At 45.5% G+C, this 24753-nt stretch overlaps 1 protein-coding gene and 1 long non-coding RNA gene across 6 annotated transcripts; one reads left to right on the forward strand and one right to left on the reverse strand.

Moving 5' to 3' along the window:
- Positions 1-2559: 2559 nt before the first annotated feature.
- LOC115666153 (uncharacterized) lies at positions 2560-4417 on the reverse strand. 5 transcript variants are annotated; one of them, XR_008815216.1, is made up of 6 exons: positions 4377-4417; positions 3896-4018; positions 3559-3622; positions 3306-3443; positions 3108-3209; positions 2563-2943 (listed from the first exon to the last, which is right to left on the reverse strand). It is a non-coding gene; the product is annotated as an uncharacterized LOC115666153 (long non-coding RNA). The 5 variants fall into 5 exon arrangements; XR_004003854.2 differs by having other exon boundaries at positions 2564-2943; positions 3306-3450; XR_008815214.1 differs by having other exon boundaries at positions 2560-2943; positions 3306-3622.
- Positions 4418-20415: 15998 nt separating this feature from the next.
- LOC115664770 (uncharacterized) lies at positions 20416-21444 on the forward strand. Its single transcript, XM_030586655.1, has 2 exons — positions 20416-20434; positions 20492-21444. The coding sequence occupies exons 1-2, from the start codon at positions 20416-20418 to the stop codon at positions 21442-21444; spliced, it is 972 nt and encodes a 323-aa protein (XP_030442515.1).
- Positions 21445-24753: the final 3309 nt, after the last annotated feature.

Consider the following 24753-nt stretch of genomic DNA (forward strand, 5'->3'; position numbering starts at 1 on the left):
CCTCAAGACTTTTGCTTCAGGCATTGATATAAATAAGCAGACAGAACCCCCTGCTTCAACACACTTTCCCATTATCCTCGACCTTTGGCTTCTCTCTCCCAGCCCATTCCCTTCCATTGCTCTGCCTATATTGTCTCTTAAATTCAATTGCTGAATTGATCTCTTGTTGCGGTACTTAATGGCGGAGAATTCCAGGTGAGACTGCTTTAGATTAGTAAAAATTTGGAGGTTATTTTATCCTAAATTTTCCTGCGCTCTCCTTGTAACTTAGATTTACCGGTAAATTGTCATGCCTACCTAAGCCAGGCCATTTAACCGCGATGGCAAAAGGCCACTGTCACATGCGAGCCAGCGGCTGCAGACCGACCAAGACCTCACGCAATCAAGGCAGGTGGGGGAGCAGTCTACCGACCAACCCGTCTCGCATACAAGGCGGGTAGTGGAGGAGACTACCAGCCAACGCCTCACGCATACAAGGCAGGTGGGGGAGCAAACTGCCAACCAACACCTCTCGCATACAAGGCCGGTGAAGGAGCGGACTACCGACTAACAACTCTTGCAAACTAGTGCGGACGAGCCGGCGACCACCCAATCAAGTGGGATCTAAAAGCCGACTGTCGAATGACGATCACCACAATCACGTGCTGCTCGGCATTAAGAGGGAAGTAACTATCCACAATCATGTAAATTCCGTGCGTGGGTGGGAGGGCGTTTGATGTTTGAATGGGGACATCTGGGCTATTACGGATTTCTTTCTTTCCTTTTCTTTGTTCTCTTTTACTTTTGGGTGGGGGGGTTTTCTTGATGGCATTTTCGTTGACTTAGCTTACCTTGAAAGTTTGTGGATCCTCCGTATAAGTTTTCTCTCTGCCTACTTATGTTCGAATTCAAGTGATTTTTGAAGCTATTGTGAAACTCCTCAAATGTAACATGTTTGTGTGCACTTGAAATTGACACCTCTTCGTCTTCTACTAAGCTCCCTTTCTCATCCGACTTCCGCAATAAGAACTAAATGTAATAATCGGATGACTCATGTTTAAGTCTCATTCTCGCACACCATTAGCTCTCATTGTCTAAACACCGAAAAATATTTTCCAATTCTTTTTCAGATTTCAATCGGAAAATAACTTCCTGAAAACTATTTTCCAAATATTTAACATTTTCTACAAAACAAACGGAGTTTTAGAGGTGAAACACTAATGAGAAAGCTAATTATTAAGTCCGAAGACTCAGCGCGGACGCTCCCGAGTCTTACCAATTGCAACTTGGTTCTCAAATTTATCAATCTAAACATGCAATTTCATTCAATTAGGAGTCGCCATTAATCAATTAGGGTCAATTAGAAACTCAAGTAAAGTATAGGAAAATACTTTATTTTTATAAACCAGAGATTCAACAGGTTCAGTGACTTGATTCGCTAGATTAATTTTAATGACCTTTCAGCACTTTTTCATTTTATTTTCAAAAATATTTCGCAAGCAGTCTTCGTTGATTTTAACTTAAGCCACTAACATTGCAAAGGGTGGTTATATGAGTGCACAATCAATAATTTAACACTCAATAATCAAAACATTAAATAAATTGCTAAGGAAATGGACTAATCTCAATGCAAAGCAAATCATAATTTCATTATGATTGTTTTCCAAATATCCACATGGTTGTTAATTATAAAAAAATGCATACCCTAAACATGATTTCTAAATGATATGACATTTAATTCTTTTTTGTTGTTCTTTTTTTATAATTATGAAAACTAATTGTATGCAACTTTAATCTAAATTTGATATGCATGGTTTACTACACTAATGACATGCGATATGTAATTTATACGACCGAATTCTAATGATGGGGAAAGATTAGCATGCACTAGTCTAACATAATCTACATTTTATACTATACGACATCACTACAAAAAAACATGTTTTTTGCGACGAACTTTGCAACGAAAAAATTGCAAAAATCCGTCGCAAATCGATTTTGCGACGGAAAAAATTCCGTCGCTACTAGGTCGTCGCAAATTTTTGCGACGGAAAAAAAATTCGTCGCAAAATTCATCGCAAATAATTCGTCACAAAATTCGTCGCAAATTAGCCACGAACACTATCCGTCACAAAGTTCGTCGCAAATATTTCGTCGCAAAATTCGTCGCAAATTTCGTCGCAAAATTCGTCGCAAAATCCGTCGCAAAATTTGCCATGAACTTTATTCGTCGCAAATTTCGGTGCAAAATTCATCGCAAAAGTCGTCGCTAATTATTCATCGCAAAATTCGTCGCAAAATTCGTGGCAAATTATTCGTTGCAAAATTCGTCACAAATTATTCGTCACAAAATTCGTCGCAAAATTCGTCGCTAATTATTCATGACAAAATTCATCGCTAATTTGCCAATTTTTTTTTTGTCAATAATAGCAACGAATTTTTATTAATTATTTAGCGACGAATTTTTATTAATTCTTTAGCGACGAATATTGTTTAGGGACGACTTCGATTTTAAATCTAATTAACAGCAAAATTAATTCCTACAATTTATATTTATCATTGATTAAGCACTTAATAACATCAAAATATTATAATAATATGAAAATGAAATACATTCATCTGCATTGTCCACAAGAATGACATATATTTTTATTTATAGTACACATAATAAGAGAATAAATAATCTTGAGCACTTTAAAGCACTTGCTTAAGCAACCTCAGGGTGGCAATTCTTTCCAGGGCAGGAACATATTGGGCCAACTGCACTTCTGGCACTGAAGATGCTGAAGCAAAGCTTATCCCCGATATGTATGAAAAGATACTTCCAATCTTGCGCCCACTCTGCTTTCTCCTATAAGGTTTGCATGAAGTGCTTCATCACCTCCTCCAAAGAAGTGACATTCACTTGTTGACATACAATGCGATACTCAAAGTCCCACAAGCCCAGAGAAGAAAGTGAAATACCTACAATTGCCAAAATTTCGCGTCCAAAATTAAAAGGATTGCACTTAGAACATTTATATATCTTTAGGCTATGAAAGCAATTGCTAGAAATTTCTGGTGACACATTTTCAGTCTAATTGATCCTCTGAAAGAGCAAATTAAGAAGCCTAGATTAACGGACCTACCAATCAATATGCACACCGCACAAGGTTAGATTGGACCTCATTGTACAATGATGTGTAATAATCCTCTTCTCTAATGTCCAGTGTATCCCGCCTCAAAGTAAGCTGCAGGGAAAGTGAAGAGGGCAGGAAGCGGTGGATTTAAGTTAAAAATCTTCGACATGCCGAATTGCAATTGTACACATATGCAAGAGAACTCACAATTCTAGGTGGAAGTGCAAGATCAGCAGCTCTTCCCTTTTTTGTGCGTCTCAGCAAAATGTTTTTCAAAATACTGTTTTAGTAATATCATTGCTCGCCTTCTGCCAATGGCATTTCCATGTGCTTGTATAGGATTCGCTATATACTAGATAGAATATATACTCCATATCAGAGTTCAAATGAAAACATTCCATATGATTTGCCCAAAAAAAAAAGAGAGAGAGGCCAAAGGACCAATGAAAATGCAACTCACTCGATTCCACCAACAAAAGTGCCGTACAGAACTGTGAGAGCATTCAGGACATTGTTTTGAGGAACTGCAAATGAACAACAGACTTACAAAATAGGTAACAAAGGAAAAATACATTCACTGAACTCAGTGCATGCAATCAGCAGGTGAAGCTCTAAGACCAATCGATAAAGTTAATGCAGAAAACAAAGAGTGAGATTGCATTAACTAAGATAATGAAAGTGAAGTCAACCCAGACAACAATTCGAAGAAAACGGACCCGAAAAGTTTATTGCAGGACAATGTGATTGACTAAAGAAGGTGAATAACAATTAACCACTTGTATAAAATAGAAACTTACAAGAGAGTAGAGCTCCCCAACACGATTTTGAAGAGGTGTTCCACTTAAAGCCCATCTGTATGAAGACTCCAGTCCGAGAACTGCTTTTACAGTATTACATCGCCTATCTTTGACAAAGTGAGCCTACATTGAATAAAATTGCATAGGCATAAGTGGGAAATGTACATGCAGATGAATGTTCAAAGATCACGAAGCAAATCATACTAAGAGATCCCGGATAGAAGTTTTTTTTATAAATTGTGGAAAAGAACATGCATATACGGTTCCCTAAAAGTAATCAAACCTTCAATTGAAAGGCCTAATCTTACAGAAATTTGTCTTGCCAAGAGCAAATTAACGCATTCATGCGTGGCTTCACCCAGCCAAACAAAATAACGAATCACGTGTTGCCAGCATGGACATATCGAAATCTTTATATCGGTTACAAAGCATTGAACTATGTTAGCACTCATATCACCGCAAGATACTCCCATTCACTCACCTCATCCAAAATAATGCGCTCCCACTTCACTGAGTGTAAAATCTTTGTTGCGTTGGCTGTCTGCCTTTCTTCTTTACTTGCGTTGCCTGTCGTGCGCAAAAACAAACTTTCACACGACCCGGGTCAACACCCCACAGGTCAGCCCTCCGATCAATCCGGGCTCTGTCCCGGGTCAACACCCCACAGGACCTTTCAAAAACAAACTTTCACACGACCCGGGTCAACACCCCACAGGTCAGCCCTCCGATCAATCCGGGCTCTGTCCCGGGTCAACACCCCACAGGACCTTTCAAAAACAAACTTTCACACGACCCGGGTCAACACCCCACAGGTCCTTTCTCACAACCCGGGTCAACACCCCTCAGGTTGGCAGCCCTCCGATCGATCCGGGCTTGTCAAGCATACACGCCACATAATTCAATCAATTTCATGGCATTCACACGTTCAAATATCACCCAAGTGTGTCCAGACAACCACAATGCAATTCACCATACTAGCACATTAAAAATAGCCACGATCCCACCAATTAAATTCACGCTTGCGCACCAACAAGCGGTCATCCGAAGGATGGCAACTACTTTGTCATCAAAACATCACTTGAGCACCCAATTTCAAACATGGAATCAATCCATAAATCAAGCAATCATTAGCCACACTTAGCACGCTACACCGACACAATATATCCTACAATTCCACTCCAAAGCTTGTTTATTAACAATCCATCGGACTAGCCATTATCACGGCTCATGACAAACCCTAACTCAGTCCTAAAACCAGCCACAATACGCCCATAAATCAGCCATTGTCACACACACATTGGGCACTAAATCAACCTTCTAATCAAGCAACATTCGACCGTCACAACGCTCGCCATTTCCCACACATTTTAACCCACATTCCGCTCAATAGATTCACCAACATCATCCCGCCGAACCAGCAATTGACTCAGCCAATAACAGCCACTAAACAAGCCTCTAAACCATCATAAATCACCAACTAATCCAGCCATGAACAGCCCATATGATCAGCCACCAAATTAGTCCTTAATCCGCATTAATAAACCCCTAAACGAGTCAAATAATACCCAAAGTCCTAGACGGAGTTTAGGGAGTCGCTTACCTCGGGCCTAAGTGAGAACAAGCCGCGCAAGGGTGGCGAGGGGGACCGGAACAGCAACGGCAGCAGCCTCGGCTCAGCCGCAACTCCGGCGAACGCGCAGCGACGGACTAGACGATTCCGCGGCTTAGGGAGGGGGAAGGGACACGGCCAGAGAGAGGGGAAGAAATGGGGCGGCTGGACAACTGGGCGAGGCGGCAGGTCCGTGCCGGAACAGTAACGGCGACGGTGGAGCTCCTCCAGCGGAAGGCCTCTCACGGCCAAAACAGAGAGGGAGAGAGGGGGAGGAGGCTCACGGGGCGGATAGGAGAGGAGGGGGGTTGCCGGCTGGGGTGAGAGGGATGGCGGCCCACGGCGACGGCACCGGCGAATAGCGGCGGCCGGGCGCGACGGGCAGCAGCGGCGGGAAGAAGTCCAGAACAGGGAAAGGCTTCGGGGGAGAGAAAAATAGGGGAAAGGGGGAACCGGGGGTCTCGCCGGAGCAGCAACAACAACGGCGGCGACGTCCAGGTGTCGGGGCAGTGCTGGGGAGCTGGCTGGATGGCGGTCGAGACTCACCGGATGCGGCGGCGAGCGGCGACGAGCCGAGCTCGGGCGCTCGGGAAGGGAGGAAGGCAGTGTCGGCGGAGCTGCCGCGCGGCGCGGCGGCGCGACGACGGCGCGAGGAGGACGGCGGTGGCAAAGCACGGCGGTGCTGGTGGCCGGCGAGCAGAACCGAAGCAGAAGCCAAGAGCAGAAGACGCACGGGCAACAACAGCAAGGAAGGAGAAGAGGACAGCCGAGGCGGCGGCTAGTGGTCGGCGCGACGGCGTCCAAGCTTGCTGGCGACGGCTGCGGCGCTCGGCGGTCAGGCGGGCTCGGGCGGCGTTGGCTGGGCGAGCAGAAGCGGAGGCGAAGCAGAACCAGACGCGGCGAAGGAGAAGGAAGAGAAGAAGAAAGAGAAGAGAAGGAAGAAAAGAAAAAGAGAAAGGAGGAGAGAGAATGTCAGGAGGTTGGTCTGCATGGGTATGGGCAGATGGGACGCAAGCAGGGGGGAAACATGCGCGGAAGTGGGGCGCGCAGAGGAGAGAGAGAGATAAAAGAAAATAAACTTCATTCAAATATTAATTGCGATCCGATGGCCCAAATTCAAAATCGAAAATGATCTACCGGTCCAAAATAACCCTCGAATATAATAAGGGATAAAGGCCAAATTAATTAAATCAAACTATAACGAGGGAGGTTTACTAGTCCAAATCTGCACCCAGTCCAAAATTTCACTTTCTCACTATTCCTGATAATCTCGACGCTGGCCACAATAATATTGACACCGTCCAATTTATTTCGTCCCGAAACTCCCGAAAATCGACTGCCAAGTTTGGGGTCTAAATAACGGCCAAATTCGATTGAGTGCAATTCTAGCAAAAATCTCTATTTTAAAAACAAGAACCCGAGAGTGATCAGTTCCCGGGCGAGATTCTATTATAAGTGCACTGACGAATTACACGTTTTATAAATCCCAAAAATGGGCCGAAATTCGGGATGTCACAGGCCTCGCCCAAGGCCGGTGAGGCCGTCCCTCACCCATTGCTGGCGAGGCGACCCTCACTAGGATCTAGCGAGGGCCAACCTCATCCATGGCCAGCGAGGTGACCCTCGCCTAGATTTGGCGAGGGCCTGCCTTGCCCATGGCCGACAAGGGCAGCCTCCCCTAGGGCAAGGGTTGCCTCGCGCAGGTGAGGCCGTCCCTCGCTAGATTGGGCTGGGTAAGGGTCGCCCAGCCCTTCCCGGGCTTCGCCGGTGGCTGGCTGGCCGCCGGCCACCAGCGAAGAACAAAAAGAAAACTAGAAAAGAAAGAAAAAGCAAAAGGAAAAAAAAAAGAAAAGAAAGGAAAAAAATTCAAAGAAGTAAAAAAATTCAAAAAAAAGTAAAGAGACAAAAATACCCCGATCATCCAATAAGCTAATGTTGATGAGCTGTCAATTAGCGTCCTAATAGGAGAAGTTTTCCTTATTTGGTTTCTTCCTATTCTTATCTCCTGACTTGTAGGACAATTAGGGTTGTCCTTCTCTGTATATATATACATGTTATATTGTAACCTTGAAAAGCAAGAATATACAAATCAATGAGAGAATTCTTCATTCTTTCCTCACTTTTCTACATGGTATTAGAGCGGGTTCGATTAGGAACCTGTTGACCCGACCAATTGAACCAAACCTAGAAACTAGGGTTTGGTCTTCTCTTCTACTTCACAATCCAGCGCGGCCACCTGCTGTGTCGATCGCTTGACTCGCCACCGACCACAGCGGAGGTACTACGACCCGCCGCGACTTTGCTTGTCATCGCGCCGACCCTCTCTCACCGCGATCTCTTCGCCGCTCCGACCTTCTAAACCAGAAATCGCCGCGACCACGATTGGTTACCGTACCTTTTCTTCTCTTCTCGAGACATGGCCGATGACAAGATCCCATCCGATGTGGCCCCTCCAGCTTCAGCAGGAGTTGTTGCGCACCCTTCGGGTGGCAGTGTTCCTTTCCAAGCTCTAGGAGGGGCTCCCACCACTGATGCCCTCCTTGAGAATTTAACATCGAAGTTGACCCAAATTTTGACCACTCATCAGGTCTCACCATCCCACGTTGAGGCTCCTGCACCATCCATTGCCGTGAAGTTAGATGGCCACAATTATGGCCTTTGGACCCAAGTTGTCGAGATGTACATCTCCGGAAAAGACAAATTGGGGCATATTAATGGAGATCTTTCCCCACCACTTCCAATCGATCCTATTTTTCGGAAGTGGAAAATTGACGACTCTATAGTTAAAGGCTGGCTTATCAATTCCATGGTCCCTGAATTGATTGGCAATTTTATTCGGTACCCCACCGCTAAGGCGGTTTGGGAGGCCGTAGCTACAACATTCTTTGACGGCTCCGATGTTTCCCAGGTATATGATCTGAAGCAACGCCTGAGTCGATTGAAGCAGGTAGGTGGACCCATTGAGAAATATTACAATACTCTTCAAGGTCTTTGGCGGGAGGTTGACTTTCGCCGTCCGAACCCCATGACATGCCCTAGCGATATTGAGTGCTATAATGCCTTAGTACAAGAAGATCGTGTCTACTTATTTTTGGATGGCCTCGATGATCGCCTTGACAATGTCAGGGCTGATGTGCTGCAAATGCAACCTTTTCTTACCGTAGAGCAAGCCTATGCACGAGTTCGACGTGAGGATATGCGTCAAAATGTTATGCTCACACGTCCAGACACTACATCCGCTGCTGCTATGGTGTCACGTGGAGGAAAACTTGGCCAGAAAATTCCTGAGAGGAGCACCGTACACACTACCTTGCAGATGGTGCCTGGCGGTTCTGGGGGAGGACGCTCCGGTGATGGTTTGAGGGCTAGATCATCTCCGCAGAACGTAGGGGGCTCTAGCCACGGTAGGAATTCTAAGCACACAAAGGAAACCTATTTTAAGTTGCATGGCTATCCTGATTGGTGGAGGGCATTACAGGCTAAGAAGAAAGGAGATACTGCGGTAGGGAAGGGACAGGCGTCCTTGGCTACTGGTGACTTGGATAGGGCCTCAGTTGCCTCGGCCTTATCTTTAGTACTGACGGTAGACACTACCTCTACCCCGACTGCAGCCTTTGAAGGTAACGATGGGTTTATGCTTGTCAGTGCTTCTACAAGTAACGGCTGTGATGGATGGATTATAGATTTGGGTGCCACGGATCATATGACACCCAATGCTGAGGACCTCCTTCACCGTACCACTCCAAGGCGACAGCATATTTTTAATGCTAACGGCGGTTGCTTTCGTGTTACAGGAGCTGGCAGTGTTAATCTTTCTCAGTCTCTGTCATTGACAAATACTCTACTAGTTCCATCTTTATCTAATCGGTTACTGTCTGTTGGACAAATCACTGATGAACTGAATTGCAGCGTACTCATGTATCCTTCTTTTTGTCTATTTCAGGATATCCTCACGAAGGAGATTATTAGACGTGGTACGAAGAGAGAGGGGTTGTACTTTGTGGAGGACTTCAATACGAGCAGAGTTTACCACACCCGTGGTTCTTCCACTGATAAAGTGCAAGACATTTGGTTATGGCATCGTCGACTTGGCCACCCTTCATTTAGTTATTTAAAATTCTTATTCCCAAACTTATTAAGTAATTCTTCAGCTTCTGCATTTAAATGTGAGACATGTATTTGGCAAAAAGCCATCGAGCTTCCTTTCCGTCGAGTTTCAATAAAAGCATGATACCGTTTTCATTAATCCATTCTGATGTGTGGGGTGCTTCGCCGATTTCTACTATGTCTGGGGTTCGTTGGTTTGTCACGTTTGTGGATGACTGTACCAGAATGACCTGGTTATATTTATTGAAACACAAGGATGAGGTCAGCTCTGTCTTCATATGTTTCATTGCATGATAGCCACTCAATTCGGAGCTCAACTTTGCATTCTCCGAAGTGACAATGGTGGTGAATATATCAACCAGCAGCTATCAAGTTATTTCCAGGAGCATGGCTTCATTCATGAGACCTCATGTACTAACATACCACAGCAAAATGGTGTGGCCGAGCGAAAAAACCGTCATATCCTTGAGACGGCGTGAACCTTATTAGAGGGTGGGCAGGTTCCTCGTCGTTTTTGGGATGCAGCCGTTGTTACGGCCGTGTATCTCATGAACAGAATGCCTTCTTGAGTTTTGGCATTCCAGACTCCACTCCAGGAGCTTTCAAAACATGTACCTCTTCCGTCGATCTTGACTTTGCCTCCGAAGGTGTTCGGGTGTGTGGCTTATGTCCACATTCATAAGCATCACCGTACAAAGCTCGATCCGTGTGCTATTAAATGTGTTTTCTTGGGCTACGGCACTCACCAAAAAGGTTACCGCTGCTACAATCCTAGCACGAAGAAAACATTTGTTACCATGGATGTGACGTTTATTGAGACAGAACTCTTCTTCCCTGGCACCAATTCTACCTTTCAGGGGGAGAAACGGGATGAAAGGAAAAATTGGTGGGATGTTGGTTTGATGGCAGCAATTGGGGCGGACTTAATATCAGAAAATGGCGAATTGGGAGGACAGGCAGTAGGCCAGCTTACGGCAGTAACTCAGGATATGGGTCAGGGTGGTGAACAGGACCCTAGGCCACAACTCATTAGTACAGAAGATTAGCAGGATGCTTCACTCCAAGAGTCACAAGTACAAACCTCTATTCTCTCTCAAGTACCCGACCACTCTTCTGAGGATACTCCTGAGGTAAGATCTCTAACTATACATGATTCTTCTAATGATACTAATACGGATGTTGGTTATAAATTGCCCTACAGACACAATCGAGGCAAGGCACCTAATAGGTACTCACCTGATGTTGAGGAAAGAAAATCGAAGTACACAATCACGAACTATGTATCGACGGAGAGATTGTCAGCACCCGTGAAGGCGTTTGTGTCTAACGTCTCCGGAGTTAAAATTCCTGGTGGAGTACAAGAAGCATTGAATGATCCTAAGTGGGTACAGGCGATGAAAGAAGAGATGGAAGCGTTGCAGAAGAATGAGACTTGGAGACTAGTAGAGTTACCAACAGGAAAGAGAGCAGTAGGGTGTAAGTGGGTCTTCACCGTCAAATACAAGGCAGATGGTTCGATTGAGAGATGCAAGGCTCGGCTAGTAGCGAAGGGGTATACCCAAACCTACGGTGTGGACTACCAAGAAACCTTTTCCCCGGTTGCTAAGTTGAATACTATTCGGGTTTTGATGTCAGTTGCAGCAAACAGAGATTGGCCTTTGCATCAATTTGATGTGAAAAATGCATTTCTTCATGGGGACTTAGAGGAAGAGATTTACATGGAGATTCCACCGGGTTATGCATGCGTCGATCAGCCTAATGTGGTTTGCAAGCTTGAGCGCTCCCTGTATGGACTAAAACAGTCACCCAGGGCATGGTTTGGTTGCTTTAGCTCAGCAATGAAGAGGTATGGATATATTCAAAGTAATTCTGACCATACACTATTCCTAAAACGGAGACAGGGAAAAGTAACTGCACTAATCATATATGTGGATGATATGATCATCATTGGAGATGATGTTGAAGAAATTGCTGAACTTCAGAGAAGACTTGCGAAGGAGTTTGAGATGAAAAACTTGGGAGGTCTGAAATATTTTTTGGGGATCGAGGTAGTCCGGTCAAAGAAAGGTATTTTCTTGTCTCAACGAAAATATGTGTTAGATTTATTGGCTGAGGTTGGAATGTTGGATTGTAAGCTTGCAGACACACTTATTGTCCAAAATCACAGACTTGGAGAAGTTCCTGATTAGGTACCTACTAATAAAGATCAATACCAGAGGTTAGTAGGGAGATTAATTTATTTGTCGCACACCCGTCCAGATATTGCATATGCTATAGGAGTTGTGAGTCAATTTATGCATGCTCCGAGCGAAGAACATATGAACGCTGTGGTTCGAATTTTACGCTACTTGAAGTTAGCTCCGGGCAAAGGGTTGTTCTTTGGGAGAAATTGACATTTGGAAATAAAGGCTTACAAGGATGCAGATTGGGCAGGCAACGTTTCAGACAGGAGATCTACTTCGGGCTACTTTTCATTTGTGGGAGGTAACTTGGTGACATGGAGAAGCAAAAAACAGAAGGTTGTAGCCCTGTCCAGTGCCGAAGCTGAGTTCCGAGGAGTAGCTAAGGGGCTGTGTGAGTTAATGTGGCTCAAGAAGTTGCTGATAGAGCTTGGTTTTCCACCAGAGTCTGAGATGCGATTGTTCTGTGATAACAAGGCGGCAATTGAAATTTCCCACAATCCAGTTCAACATGACCGAACTAAGCATGTTGATGTGGATAGACATTTCATCAAACAAAACTTGGATGCTAAGGTGGTAGAGTTTCCTTTCGTCAAGTCTAAAGATCAATTGGCAGATGTGCTTACTAAAGCCGTGTCAAGCCGAGCATTTCACAGCGCTCTTGTCAAGCTGGGTATCAAAGATATCTTCTCACCAGCTTGAGGGGGAGTATTGATGAGCTGTCAATTAGCGTCCTAATAGGAGAAGTTTTCCTTATTTGATTTCTTCCTATTCTTATCTCCTGACTTGTAGGACAATTAGGGTTGTCCTCCTCTGTATATATATACATGTTATATTGTAACCTTGAAAAGCAAGAATATATGGATCAATGAGAGAATTCTTCATTCTTTCCTCACTTTTCTACAGCTAGACCCTTTTTTTGAAACAGATATAACCACTTGAGGCCTTTATTTGAAACAAAATTCACTTCAGACCCTTATTTGAGTTGATAAGGGCACATCAGGCCTTATTTGACACAAAGTCCACTTTAGGCTCTTATTTGAGAAAATGAGGGCACTTCAGGCTCTTATTTGGAATTTTCCCTTTTTTTTCTTTGGGATTCGGTCCTCAAATGCAAAGTGTAGGTTTTAGTAATTTCTGATACAATTACAAGACTTAACTTGACAGAACAATTCTGAAAATAACCACGCTAATTACATGTGTCTAGCTAAAGTAAATTAGAGTAATCTCTGCATATATAAAATTATCTACGATATTTGAAAAAAAAATAATCTACGACAATAAAATTACACATGAAGTCCCATTATGGTATGTCACGTCCAAGTTTACTTGTTACACCTAAATGACACGGTGAGTATAGTTAACTGGATTTTATTCTACAGTAAATTTTTAGTTTATTAAAAATATGCAACTACGCGACCCTTCTGTTTCCTTTTTGTTCTTTGACAAAAATAGAAAAATTAGGGACAAGGGCTGATGGGTAGTTCGGGTGCATATGAAAGTTGGGTGAAGATGACAAGGCGAGTGCAATTGCGTGCAAAATTTCTAGAATAAGTTTTGGGAACTATAGAATTTCTTTAGCGGTTAGGTTGTGTTCTGGCCAATTTTCGCATATCGCTAGTGGTCCTCGTCTCCGGTTATTTTCAAGAGCGTGCTTCCCCATACTAACATGGTGTATTGAGGATCTTATTTCTAGATTGCTACTAACAAGTCTTGAATACAAGATCACAAGGAGATGAGAAAACTCCCTTGCCATTGCTCATCTAGCCAACAGCTTGTGGGTAATGCACTGTGACTCTCATTGGCCACAGTTGAAAAAAGAAAGGGAAAGAAAATAGGAAAAAAAAAAAGAAAAAAATACAAAATTTTAAAAATTATTAAAAATTATCTACATTAGCGGTGCCTATATAGCACAGTCGGCTTCTACATCAGCGAATTTCAGCCAGGATTGGCCGGATGGATTCGATTGGTAAAATGTGAAAAGTTTTTGGACTCAATTGATAAATTTGAAAGGTTTGAGACTGAATTGGCAAAAGTGTAATAGGTTTATGACTTTTTGGGCTATTTTCTCTAATTTTGTTTGAATTTGAATAATTTCCTAAAGAATTTTTATTAACTACCGATGTAAAAATTAGTTAAACATGCACTTTTGGATGGTTGATATGTGGCAAAACTTCGTTACAAAACTAACTCCACTGCACCTATCACGGAATAAGAACATCATGATTGATATAACTTTCGTATGGTACTCACTTGAGTGACATAACTTTTTTTTTGGTAAAAGTACACCACAAGTGCCATAACTTGTGTACGGCGATCACTTTTGTGCCATAACTTTTTTCGGATCACTTTGGTGCCAAGTCGGAGGAAAAGAGATTACTTTAGTGCCAATTTGGCCGGAAATCCGACGTGGCATTTTTAATTAATTTTTTACGCTGACGTTGCTCGCCGGAGGCTGAGTCAGCGTGTACAGTCAGCATTTTTTATTTTAAATAATTTTTTTCGGCGTGTACAGTCAGCATTTTTAATTTTAAATATTTTTTTTCCTTTTTTTTGTTCTTTCCTTTTTCTTTTCTTTTCTTTTTTTTATTTTCTCCCCTCGTTGGCCGACCACCGGCGAAGCCCGAGAAGGGCTGGGCGAGGGCGGCCTTGCCCATGGCCGACGAGGGGCGGTCCACCCTCGCCGGCGACAGGCGAGGCCGGCCCTCGCCGGCCCAGGCGAGGGATGCCCTCGCCCGACAACGGTGAGGCGACCCTCGCCCGCCTAGGCGAGGGCTTCCCTCGCCCGACGCCGGCGAGGTCGCCCACGCCCGACTCAGGTGAGGCGACCCTCGCCCGCCCGGGCGAGGGCTTCCCTCGCCCGACGCCGGCGAGGTTCGCCTCGCCGGGCGGGCGAGGGTCGCCCTCGCTTGAGTCGAGCGTGGGTGACCCTCGCCCGCCCGAGCGAGGGCTTCCTCGCTCGATGCCGGGAGGGTCGCCCTCGCCGGCGTCGGGCGAGGCGGCCCTTGCACCGGGCGGGCGAGGGCGGCCTCGTGCTCGGGTCGGCGAGGGCCGGCCTCGCCTGTCGCCGGCGAGGGTCGGCCGCCCCTCGTCGGCCATGGGCAAGGCCGCCCTCACCCAGCCCTTCCCGGGCTTCACCGATGGCCGGCCGGCCACCGGCAACCAGCTGGCGAGGGGAGAAAAGAAAAAAAAGAAAAGAAAAGAAAAAGGAAAGAAGAAAAAAAAGGAAAAAAATATTTAAAATAAAAAATGCTGACTGTACAAGCTGAAAAAAATTATTTAAAATAAAAAATGCGAACTGTACACGTTGACTCAGCCTCCGGTGAGCCACGTTGGATTAAAAAATTAATAAAAAATGCCACGTCGGATTTCCGGCCAAATTGGCACTAAAGTGATCTCTTTTCCTCCGACTTGACACCAAAGTGATCCGAAAAAAAGTTATGGCAGCAAAGTGATCGCCGTACATAAGTTATGGCACTTGTGGTGTACTTTTGCCCTTTTTTTTTCACTCACTTAAGTGCCACATTGGAGAAAAATCGATCATTTAAATGCCATTTCCGACAAATCAACCTACATGGATTTTTTTGTTAATTTCACATTCCACTGCGGTTTTTATGTTTGAATTTTTTTTAATTGTCTACATTAGCACCGGTGATGCCACATCAGATTTTCTAGCAAGGTAAATCGCCAATAATACTTAAGTGATCGATTTTTCAAATTTGTGGCACTCAAGTGAGCACTATACAAAAGTTATGATACTTCTAGTGTTCTTATCCCAGAAATGCCTATACATCTTTCCATTGATAGAGTGATTATTTAAATATTTGAGAAAATTATCAATTTAGTCTTAAATTTATTGTACGAATGTTAATTCAGTTTTAAGTTCTAAATTTTGTCAATATAATCCTACACATTTGCACCATATTTAAATGCATTCTTTCCTACTAATTACCTTTGCAACTTGCGACATGTTAAATCAACAAATTGCCAACATCAACATGACAGGAGACATCGTGAAGGATTGCCCGACAAAAAAAAACATGCCACTTAGGACTGCCGGCAATAACTAAATGCCATGTTACGATTTTTTTGTGGCAATTGGCAAGAAAGACTAGATTGAAATATCGCTAAAAAATTTAGGACTACATTGACAAAACTGAAAAGTGAGGCTGATTAGGTGGAATAATTAGTCAGTGACATGAAAATTATGACCATTGTAATAGCATTATAAGAAAATCCAATCAAACCATTGGCAAATACAAATTTTTTGTTAATTCTAATTGTATCAGAATTTCCAAAGAAAAGAAAAGAAAAAAGGTAAGAAATAGTAATTAATATTACTTATGTATTAGTAACATAATAATTTTTTTGATGATAGTTTAATTTCGATATTTGTTGAAAATTAAATTTCAAATATTTTGGATTTTATACAATAGGCCTCATTCATGATAAAAACCTAGTTTTGTATATATGGTACCCACTTCTATTAATATATCTTATAAAGAATTAATTAAAGCAATGCATTTGTTTACGTAGGAACCTTGTAACGTCCTGAATTCGACCCACTTTCGTAATCAATGAAATTGATGTATTTCTCATTTCGTTTTAGCAAGTCTTGTCCGGAACTGATCATTCACGGGATACTGACCAACAGGAATGGCTAACTAGGAAAACGATACGTAGACCCGAGAACTCGACCGTGAATTGAATCCGATTTCGAGATACGACGAGAGAATATTTTGTGCCGATGTGGGCCGGTCCAAGGAGAGTGACGGATTTGGTTCGACTGACGACGTACGACCGGATAGCGGGTGATTCCGCACGACCGAGAGTACGCGCGATGAACGATCCCGAACTTATTCCGGACGACCGCGACCCCTGGGACTAGCGATAAATCCTCGTGTTCTCTGGAAAATCGACATCGTCATAACTCGAGTAACCCTAGGTCGATACGCGTAACCCCTAAACAGCCGCCCGTTAGTGAGAGACGCTAAAATTGCAAATTGAGCGAAATCGATCATGAAATTGAGTCCGGACTTCGGTGTCGGATTTCGTGGACGTACGCGACTATTTTTGCAAGGACAATGTCGTATAAGTGTGGCCAATCATATTTGGGATCAGTAGGGCCGAAAATTGAAAATTTGACCCGGCACCGAAAAATTACCGTTTTGCCCCTATGCCCCTAAGCTTGGATTCCGAATTTTGGGATTATTTGGAGATTATTTTAGGGTTTTATATTAGTTTGTTTCAGCCCGATAATGCTGGAATTGAGGACCATAGTGCCCCTAGATTTTTGTTCTAGATTTATTCTCTACCTTTAGAGTGAAGGCAGGATGGTCAATATTGCAAGGTGGTTCACCAACCCCACTAAGCCCAAACCATATACACTCTAGTCTCTCTCTCTCTCTCCCTCATTTTTCTTCTCCCCCAAGCCGGCAGCCCCCTCCTCCCACGCGTCTCTCCTTCTCCTCCTTGCTCGGCCGAGAACCGCCGCCGTCCGTCCGAGCCCCACTACGGGCCGCCGCCGCTCGCCGTCCGCACCCCTCCTCGCCTCATCACCACCACTCACCCGACTAGCTCTCTCTTTCTAACCCTCCCTCTCCATCCTGTGAGCTCTCTCTCTCTCCCTCTCTCGGCCGTGCGCCACCCGCCGGAGAGCCGCCACCGCCGCGCGCCGGTGCCGCCACCGTCCGCCGCTCGCCTCGCCTCACCACCACCATCCAGCCGTCCCATTCTCTCTCTCTCCCTTTCCCAGCCATGTGATCAACTCCCGCTTAGGACCGCCGCCGTCCGCAAGCCGCCGTCGCTCGCGCCGCCTTGAAGGCCACCCGTCACCGCCGCTTGCCCCGCCACTGCTCAACCGCCCTTGCCACCTGTCCAGCCTTCATTAGGAGCTTAGGAACCTTGATGAGCACAGCCCTAAACCCTAGTTAGGCTAATGTACATTTCTAGATGAGTTTTAGGGATTAATTAGGGTAATTTAGGGGTTAACTTGTGGAGCATGTTAGGGGCTGACTTTGTGGTTAATTTAGTGGCTTAGTGTGATAATTTAATTGAGGTTTAATGGCCTATAGTGTGCTGTGTGGTGGCTGAGCATAGGCGCCTTGATTCGGGCAAAAATGTGAATTTGGCAAGTGTAATTTGTAGGTCGAGTAGTGGCTGTTTTCGTGGTGAAGTTGGAGAGCCTAATGTGATGATTTGGAAGTGATTTAATGGCCTAGGGTGGACTGTTCATGGCTGATTTGGTATCGGGTTGATTCCGGCCATAATTGGTTAAACGAGGTTTTAGGGTGAATTGCTTAGGGAACGGAGATTGGCCCGTGAGGATGCTAAATTAATCATGGCTTGAGTGTGACTGTGTAATGCTCTGTGATGTGCTTGGCGTGGCCAATTTATGAGATGCTTGGTAGGCTATCGGCATGTGTAGTTTTGGTGTTTAATTTCGTGAATTTGGGTGCTAAGCTATATGTTGTGACTGATTTGGATTGGTTGGTTCATTGGGCATATTGAGATGCGAATTGAGTATGTAGCCAAATCATGTTGAGTGCTCAGTATGAAATTTACGAATGCCGAGTGTGATATTGTGGCTATGAGTGTGCATCTCGAGCATTGGCATAACATGTGCATATGCGAGTGTGCACGAATGACATGAGCATGTGATCACCTAAAATGCCCTGATGCGTTTTACGCGGGATTCAGATAATAACTGGTGTATGTGTACGTGTGATCACATAAAGCCCTGATGCGTTTTACGTGGGGTATTGAACCCGTCCTGAGGCGTGTTACGCGGGACGATGCCTGGACTACCGGAAGATGACTAACCTGATGCGTTTTACGCGAGTTTTGTGTCATGAGCCTGATGCGTTTTACGCGTGCCAGAGATCGATCTCGAAGTGATCGACCTGATGCTTTTTACGCGGGTCGGACCTGATGCGTTTTACGCGGGTCGGAGGAGAATTGGTAAATTGCAAGTGTGCAAGAGTGCAAGTGTGCGAAAGTGCATGGATGTGGCATGAGCATGAGTGTGAGCATATGCATAACATGCGTTGTGACCGAGTGATGTTATGTATGTGCCGCGAATGGGTTCTGTGTTATTGTTGTGAATTATAAAGTGCCTAACCTGCAGGGCCAAGTAAGTATTGGATTTGGAGCCTGAGGGCCTAAGTCGTTTATATTCTAGATTGTGTGTTGTTTGGTGCTCGTCAGGAGGTGCATGTTAGCCTAGTTTAGGTTTAGGGGGCCTACTCACTGAGATTATTCTCACTGTTGTATAATCCCAATTTTTCAGACCCCCGGCCTTGAGATGTCCGCAGTACCTATTCGTTTTGGGATCCCTTACCGGATAGACCGGGAGGAGACGGTGTACCCCGTAGGAAACGGGGATTTTTATGTTAGATACTTGACTACAGTTTGGGTCGATGCGGGCAAGCAGCTGGACCAGGCCCACATGTACATATGGTGGTGTATCAGGGACCTTACAGGGACTTACGGGCCCCTTCGATCTTTTGAGGTCCCGTTTAGCGAGTTAGGGGATGTTAACCCTCACTGTCTCAATGGGGACTTGGTGAGCCCTGACCATGCGTCCGAGGAGAGCTCTAGTGCTGACTTAGGGCACGGGCCGGATGTTTGGGAGATGGACGAACCAGAGCAGATAGAGGAGGAGCCAGAGGATGGGGACCCAGACCCAGAGCCGATGGATTCGGAGGATGAGCCAGAGCTGATGGAGCTAGACCTCGAGCTGGAGGCAGTGCACGAGGAGGACGGTTCAGACGAAGAGTCATCCGGGATCGATACCCAGTTGGAGTCCATGGAGTCCGAGCCGGAGTCATCCGAGAGTTCTTCCGACTCGTCGAGTTCTGACCCAGACTGGGAGCGCTAGAGTAGATATTAAACCCTAGTTAGGTTGGGCTAGTACCTTTTTGACTGGAGCCCCACCTAGTTCTAGTACCCCTGACCGCCTGGCCATTTACCCCTTTTTGTCAGTAGTGGCCATTAACCCGCTTTTGATTTTTTTTAGGTTCGTGCTATTTATGAATAGTGTATATGTTTGTCCTGTTAATGCAAGTATGTATTTGTAATCTCGTTGATTATTCTACCCTTGGTCTCGTGTTTGTGTTGTACGGGTGTTTACGTTGCTTCCGCGTGTTCTTTACTCTCTGTGTTGGGTGTTGGTTCGGCGACGCGTCCTAAGACGTCACGCTTGAATCGACCTCGGTTATGTTGTCGCACGCCATAGGGTTCGGGGCGTGACATTCCCCGTTGATTTGGCATCAGAGCAAGGTTAGCTCGATCCGATTAGGTCGAAGCCTGGAGTAATAAGGAGCGATGACCTTGGGTAGCCAGTAGGGAGACCTTGTATTATACGTGTACCTCTTGACTGTCTGTGGTTTGATGGAGTGATTGTTGTAATTGACCTGTAAAGTGCAGGTGCGACAAAACCCGAGGTAAGTACGCGAATCTCCTTGGTTGAGATGTTGTGCTGTTTGGGTAAGGCCGCGTGCTAGTTGCTTGACTGCTATTGTGTTGAGTTCCCTGCCTAGGACCTTAGACTTGATTAGCTTGGTTTAGGTCTCTAATTCCTGTGTGGGAATTATAACAGGTTAGTGAGCGTGCGAGTTGGGAAGATGAGTAGCCAAGGAAGAGGTAGAGGTCGAGGCCGCGGTAGAGGTTGAGGTTGAGGTCGTGAGCATGACCGTGTAGAACCGCAAGTAAGGGTTGCCGAGGATCCAAGAGTAGATGGGATTTTAAGGGCTCTCGAGGAAGCTGAAATTCTAGGAGGTAGGCTAGCCCAAGAAAGAGATGCCATTATTGCCGCTGCTGTTGAGGCTACCGTTGCTATTGCCAATGGGGCCAATGGGAACAACGGAAATAATGGGAATCAGGAAAATCAGGAGAATCTAGTTCCAGGACCGGCAGATGTGATCAGGCCGATGTCTAAATTGGTAGAGCAGTTCTTGAAATTGAAACCGCCAAAGTTCAACGGGAAAGGTGACCCCGAAGCTGCACCACGTTGGGTGGAGGATTTGGAGAAAGCTTTCGATATGCTGGGGTGCACCGATACTGAAATGGTGACTTTAGCGGAGTATCGGCTGCAGGAGAACGCAAATGACTGGTGGAAGGCCACCAAGAATAGAGTGTTTCCGGAAGGTACCGCCCAGACTTGGGTCGCATTTACTGAGAATTTCTACGGAAAGTATTTCTCCGAGAGTGCCATGGAGAGAAAGTTAGCGAAGTTCATGAGACTTCGCCAAGGATCGATGACGGTAGGTCAATACGAGGCAGAATTTGTGAGGCTATCAAGCTTCGCACCCAGGATGGTTAAGGACCCACAGGATAAGGTTAGGAGATTCCAGGATGGGCTGAAACCGGATCTGCGAAGTCAGATGATATCACTGAACATCAAGGACTACAGTGAGATGTATGAGCGGGCGCAGGCTATTGAGCGGGATCAAGTGGATAAGGCAGCCGCTTCTAGGTCGCGGTTCGCCCAGAGCAGGGACAACCGCCGTCTCGGGAAGAAGCCGATGGCGGGAAATCGGCGATTTGTCCCACCGATAAGGAAGAATATCGGAAAGCCTAACCATCAGCAGAACAGGTTTGGGGCCTGCTTCAAATGCGAGAGTATGGACCATCAGATCAGAAATTGCCCCTAGCAACGCCTCGCAGGACCCCCGATGCAACTACAACAACCCCGAGTAGGGAATCAGACTGGGAATCCACCGCCGGCTAATTTGAACAGGCCATCGGCACAAGGGCGGGTGTACGCCATGGCGCGGAGGGAAGTAGAGAATGTGCCAGGCGTGGTCACAAGTACGGTTTCTCTGTGCAATCATGTCGCATATGCTTTGTTTGATCCGGGGGCGTCGCACTCCTTTGTGTCTGCTCGGTTTGTTGAATTGGCTGGATTAAAACCTGTCTTGTTAGAAGTGCGGTTGTGTGTGACTATGCCATTAATGGATAAGATATGCATATCGTTAGGATGCCCAGACTGTGAGATAGTAGTTGGTGGCATAGAAAGCAAGATAGATCTATCTGTTTTGCCCATGTATGATTTTGATTTGATTGTAGGCATGGATTGGTTAGTCAAGCAAAATGCCATAATGGATTGCAGTAGTAGGGTGATCCAGTTTAGCTCGGCTGGACACCCTAGATTCGAGTTTGTAAGGAGTCGAGGAGGAACCTCGATCCCTTGGGTTTCATCAGTAGAAGCAACTAAGTTGTTGGATGAGGGCTATCAAGGTTGTTTAGCCAGTGTGGTTGATTCGACGGCAGGAGAAGTGCGGCTTGAGGATATAGCAGTGGTGTGCAACTTTTCCGATGTCTTTCCTCAGGAATTGCCGGGATTGCCACTAGAAAAGAAAAGTAGAGTTCGTTATCAAGTTGGCCCCTGGGACTGAGCCGATCTCGAAGCCGCCCTATAGGATGTCGTTGTCAGAGTTGAAAGAATTAAAGGTGCAGATGCAGGAACTACTAGACAAAGGTTTTATCCGACCGAGTGCGTCTCCATGGGGAGTGCCAGTATTATTCATTAGGAAGAAGGATGGGTCATTGAGGCTGTGTATCGACTACCGTCAGCTGAATCAAGTGACAATCAAGAATATGTATCCCCTCCCAAGGATTGATGACCTGTTCGATCAGTTACAAGGAGCCTCGGTATTTTCTGAGATTGACCTGAAGACAGGGTATCGTCACTTAAGAATCCAAAAGGAGGATATCCCAAAGACGGCATTCAGGACGAGGTATGGACACTATGAGTTCACGGTGATGCCGTTTGGGCTAACTAATGCCCCTGCTGCTTTTATGGACTTAATGAACCGGGTATTCAAGGAATTCTTAGACCAGTTTGTCATTGTCTTCATTGATGACATTCTAGTGTATTCAAAGAGTCCCGAGGAACATGAGGCACACTTGGAAAAGGTTCTAAGGACGCTGAGAGAGCATGCACTGTATGCTAAGTTTAGCAAGTGCGAATTTTGGCTGAACCGGGTAGCGTTTCTTGGACATATAATTTCCGGAGAAGGAATCTTCGTGGATCCGGCAAAGATTGAAGCAGTGATGGATTGGCCGAGACCGACGACAGTTACTGAGGTTCGGAGCTTCCTAGGACTGGCAGGTTATTATCGACGATTTATGGAAGGATTCTCAGCGATAGCCACCCCATTGACAAGGTTGCTTAAGAAGGAAACGAAGTTTGAATGGACGGAAAAGTGCGAAGAGAGTTTTCAGAAATTGAAGCAGAGATTGGCGACCGCGCCAGTGCTAACAATTCCTTCAGGACCGGGAGGATATGGGATTTATAGCAATGCTTCGCTCAAGGGATTGGGATGCGTGCTAATGCAACATGGAAGAGTGGTTGCTTATGCATCGCGACAGTTAAGGCCTCATGAGATGAACTACCTGACCCACGACTTGGAACTGGCAGCAATCATTTTCGCGCTCAAGATTTGGAGGCACTACTTATGTGGAGAAAGGTTCCAGATCTACGCGGACCATCAGAGCCTCAAGTATTTGTTTTCGCAAAAGGAATTGACTATGAGGCAGAGGCGTTGGATGGAGCTGTTGAAGGACTATGGTTGTGACATACTGTATCATCCCAGGAAGGCCAACTGTGTAGCGGATGCTTTAAGCAGGAAATCGAGCATCGCGCAGTTGATAGTTAAAGAGTGGATTTTGTTGGAAGGAGCGCGAGATTCAGAATTTAAGTTCGAGGTAGGACACCTCTCCAGTACGATGGCGACATTAAGAATTGAACCGGAAGTACAAAGCAAGATTAAGGTGTTGCAATCTACGGACCCTGAGATTCAGAAGATCTTGGAGATGGATGGCGCTAAGAGGAAACCGGACTTCCAAGTGTCCGAAGATGGGATTCTTAAGTTTCGAGGACATTTGTGCGATGATTTGGAGCTTAAGGAAGGGATTTTGTCGGAGGCTCATAGGAGCAATTATAGCATTCACCCCGGCAGCACGAAGATGTATCAGAACCTTCGACAGCACTATTGGTGGAATGGAATGAAGGTGGACGTGGCCAAGCATGTGGCCAAGTGTCTGACGTGCCAACAAGTGAAGGTACAGCATTGTAAATTTGGTGGAATGTTGCAGCCGTTGAAAATCCCCGAATGGAAATGGGAGCATATTACAATGGACTTTGTGACGGGATTGCCAAGAAGCCAGAGGGGACACGACTCTATTTGGGTGATAGTGGACAGACTGACCAAGTCAACGCACTTCCTGGCTGTGCGAAAGGACTTCGAGCTAGAAAGGTACGCAGAGTTGTATGTGCGGCAGATAGTCCGTCTTCATGGAGTACCGGTATCAATCACTTCGGACCGTGATCCTCAGTTTACTGCGAATTTTTGGAAAAGTCTGCAATCAGCCATGGGAACCAAGTTGCAATTCAGTACGGCCTATCACCCACAGACAGATGGCCAATCTGAGAGGACTATTCAGATGTTAGAGGATATGCTGAGAGCGTGTGTATTAGATTTTCAGGGCAAGTGGGAAGAGCAGTTACATTTGGTGGAATTTGCCTATAATAGCAGCTTTCAGCAGAGTATTGGGATGGCACCGTTTGAAGCACTTTATGACAGAGCGTGCAGAACACCGTTATGTTGAGACGAAGTGGGGGAAAGAAGTATAACGGGTCCAGAGTTGGTTCAGCAGTCGGTGGAAATAGTAAAGATTATCCGGAAAGGCTAAGAACAGCTCAGAGCCATCAGAAAAGTTACGCGGACCAAAGGCGTAGATCGTTGGAGTTCCAGGTTGGTGACCATGTCTTCCTTAAGATCTCGCCGAAGAGAGGACTGTCTCGGTTTGGCAAGAAAGGGAAGCTGAGTCCAAGGTATATAGGCCCGTTCAAGATTTTGGAAAGGATTGGAACGTTGGCCTATCGTCTCGCCTTGCCGCCAAATTTGTCGTAAGTTCATAACGTCTTCCACGTGTCAATGTTGAGGAAATATGAACCG

The sequence above is a fragment of the Syzygium oleosum genome, unplaced genomic scaffold (genome assembly GCF_021117445.2).
Source record: "Syzygium oleosum isolate NSW1041296 unplaced genomic scaffold, Sole_v2.1 Sole_v2.43, whole genome shotgun sequence".
Classification (NCBI taxonomy): domain Eukaryota; kingdom Viridiplantae; phylum Streptophyta; class Magnoliopsida; order Myrtales; family Myrtaceae; genus Syzygium; species Syzygium oleosum.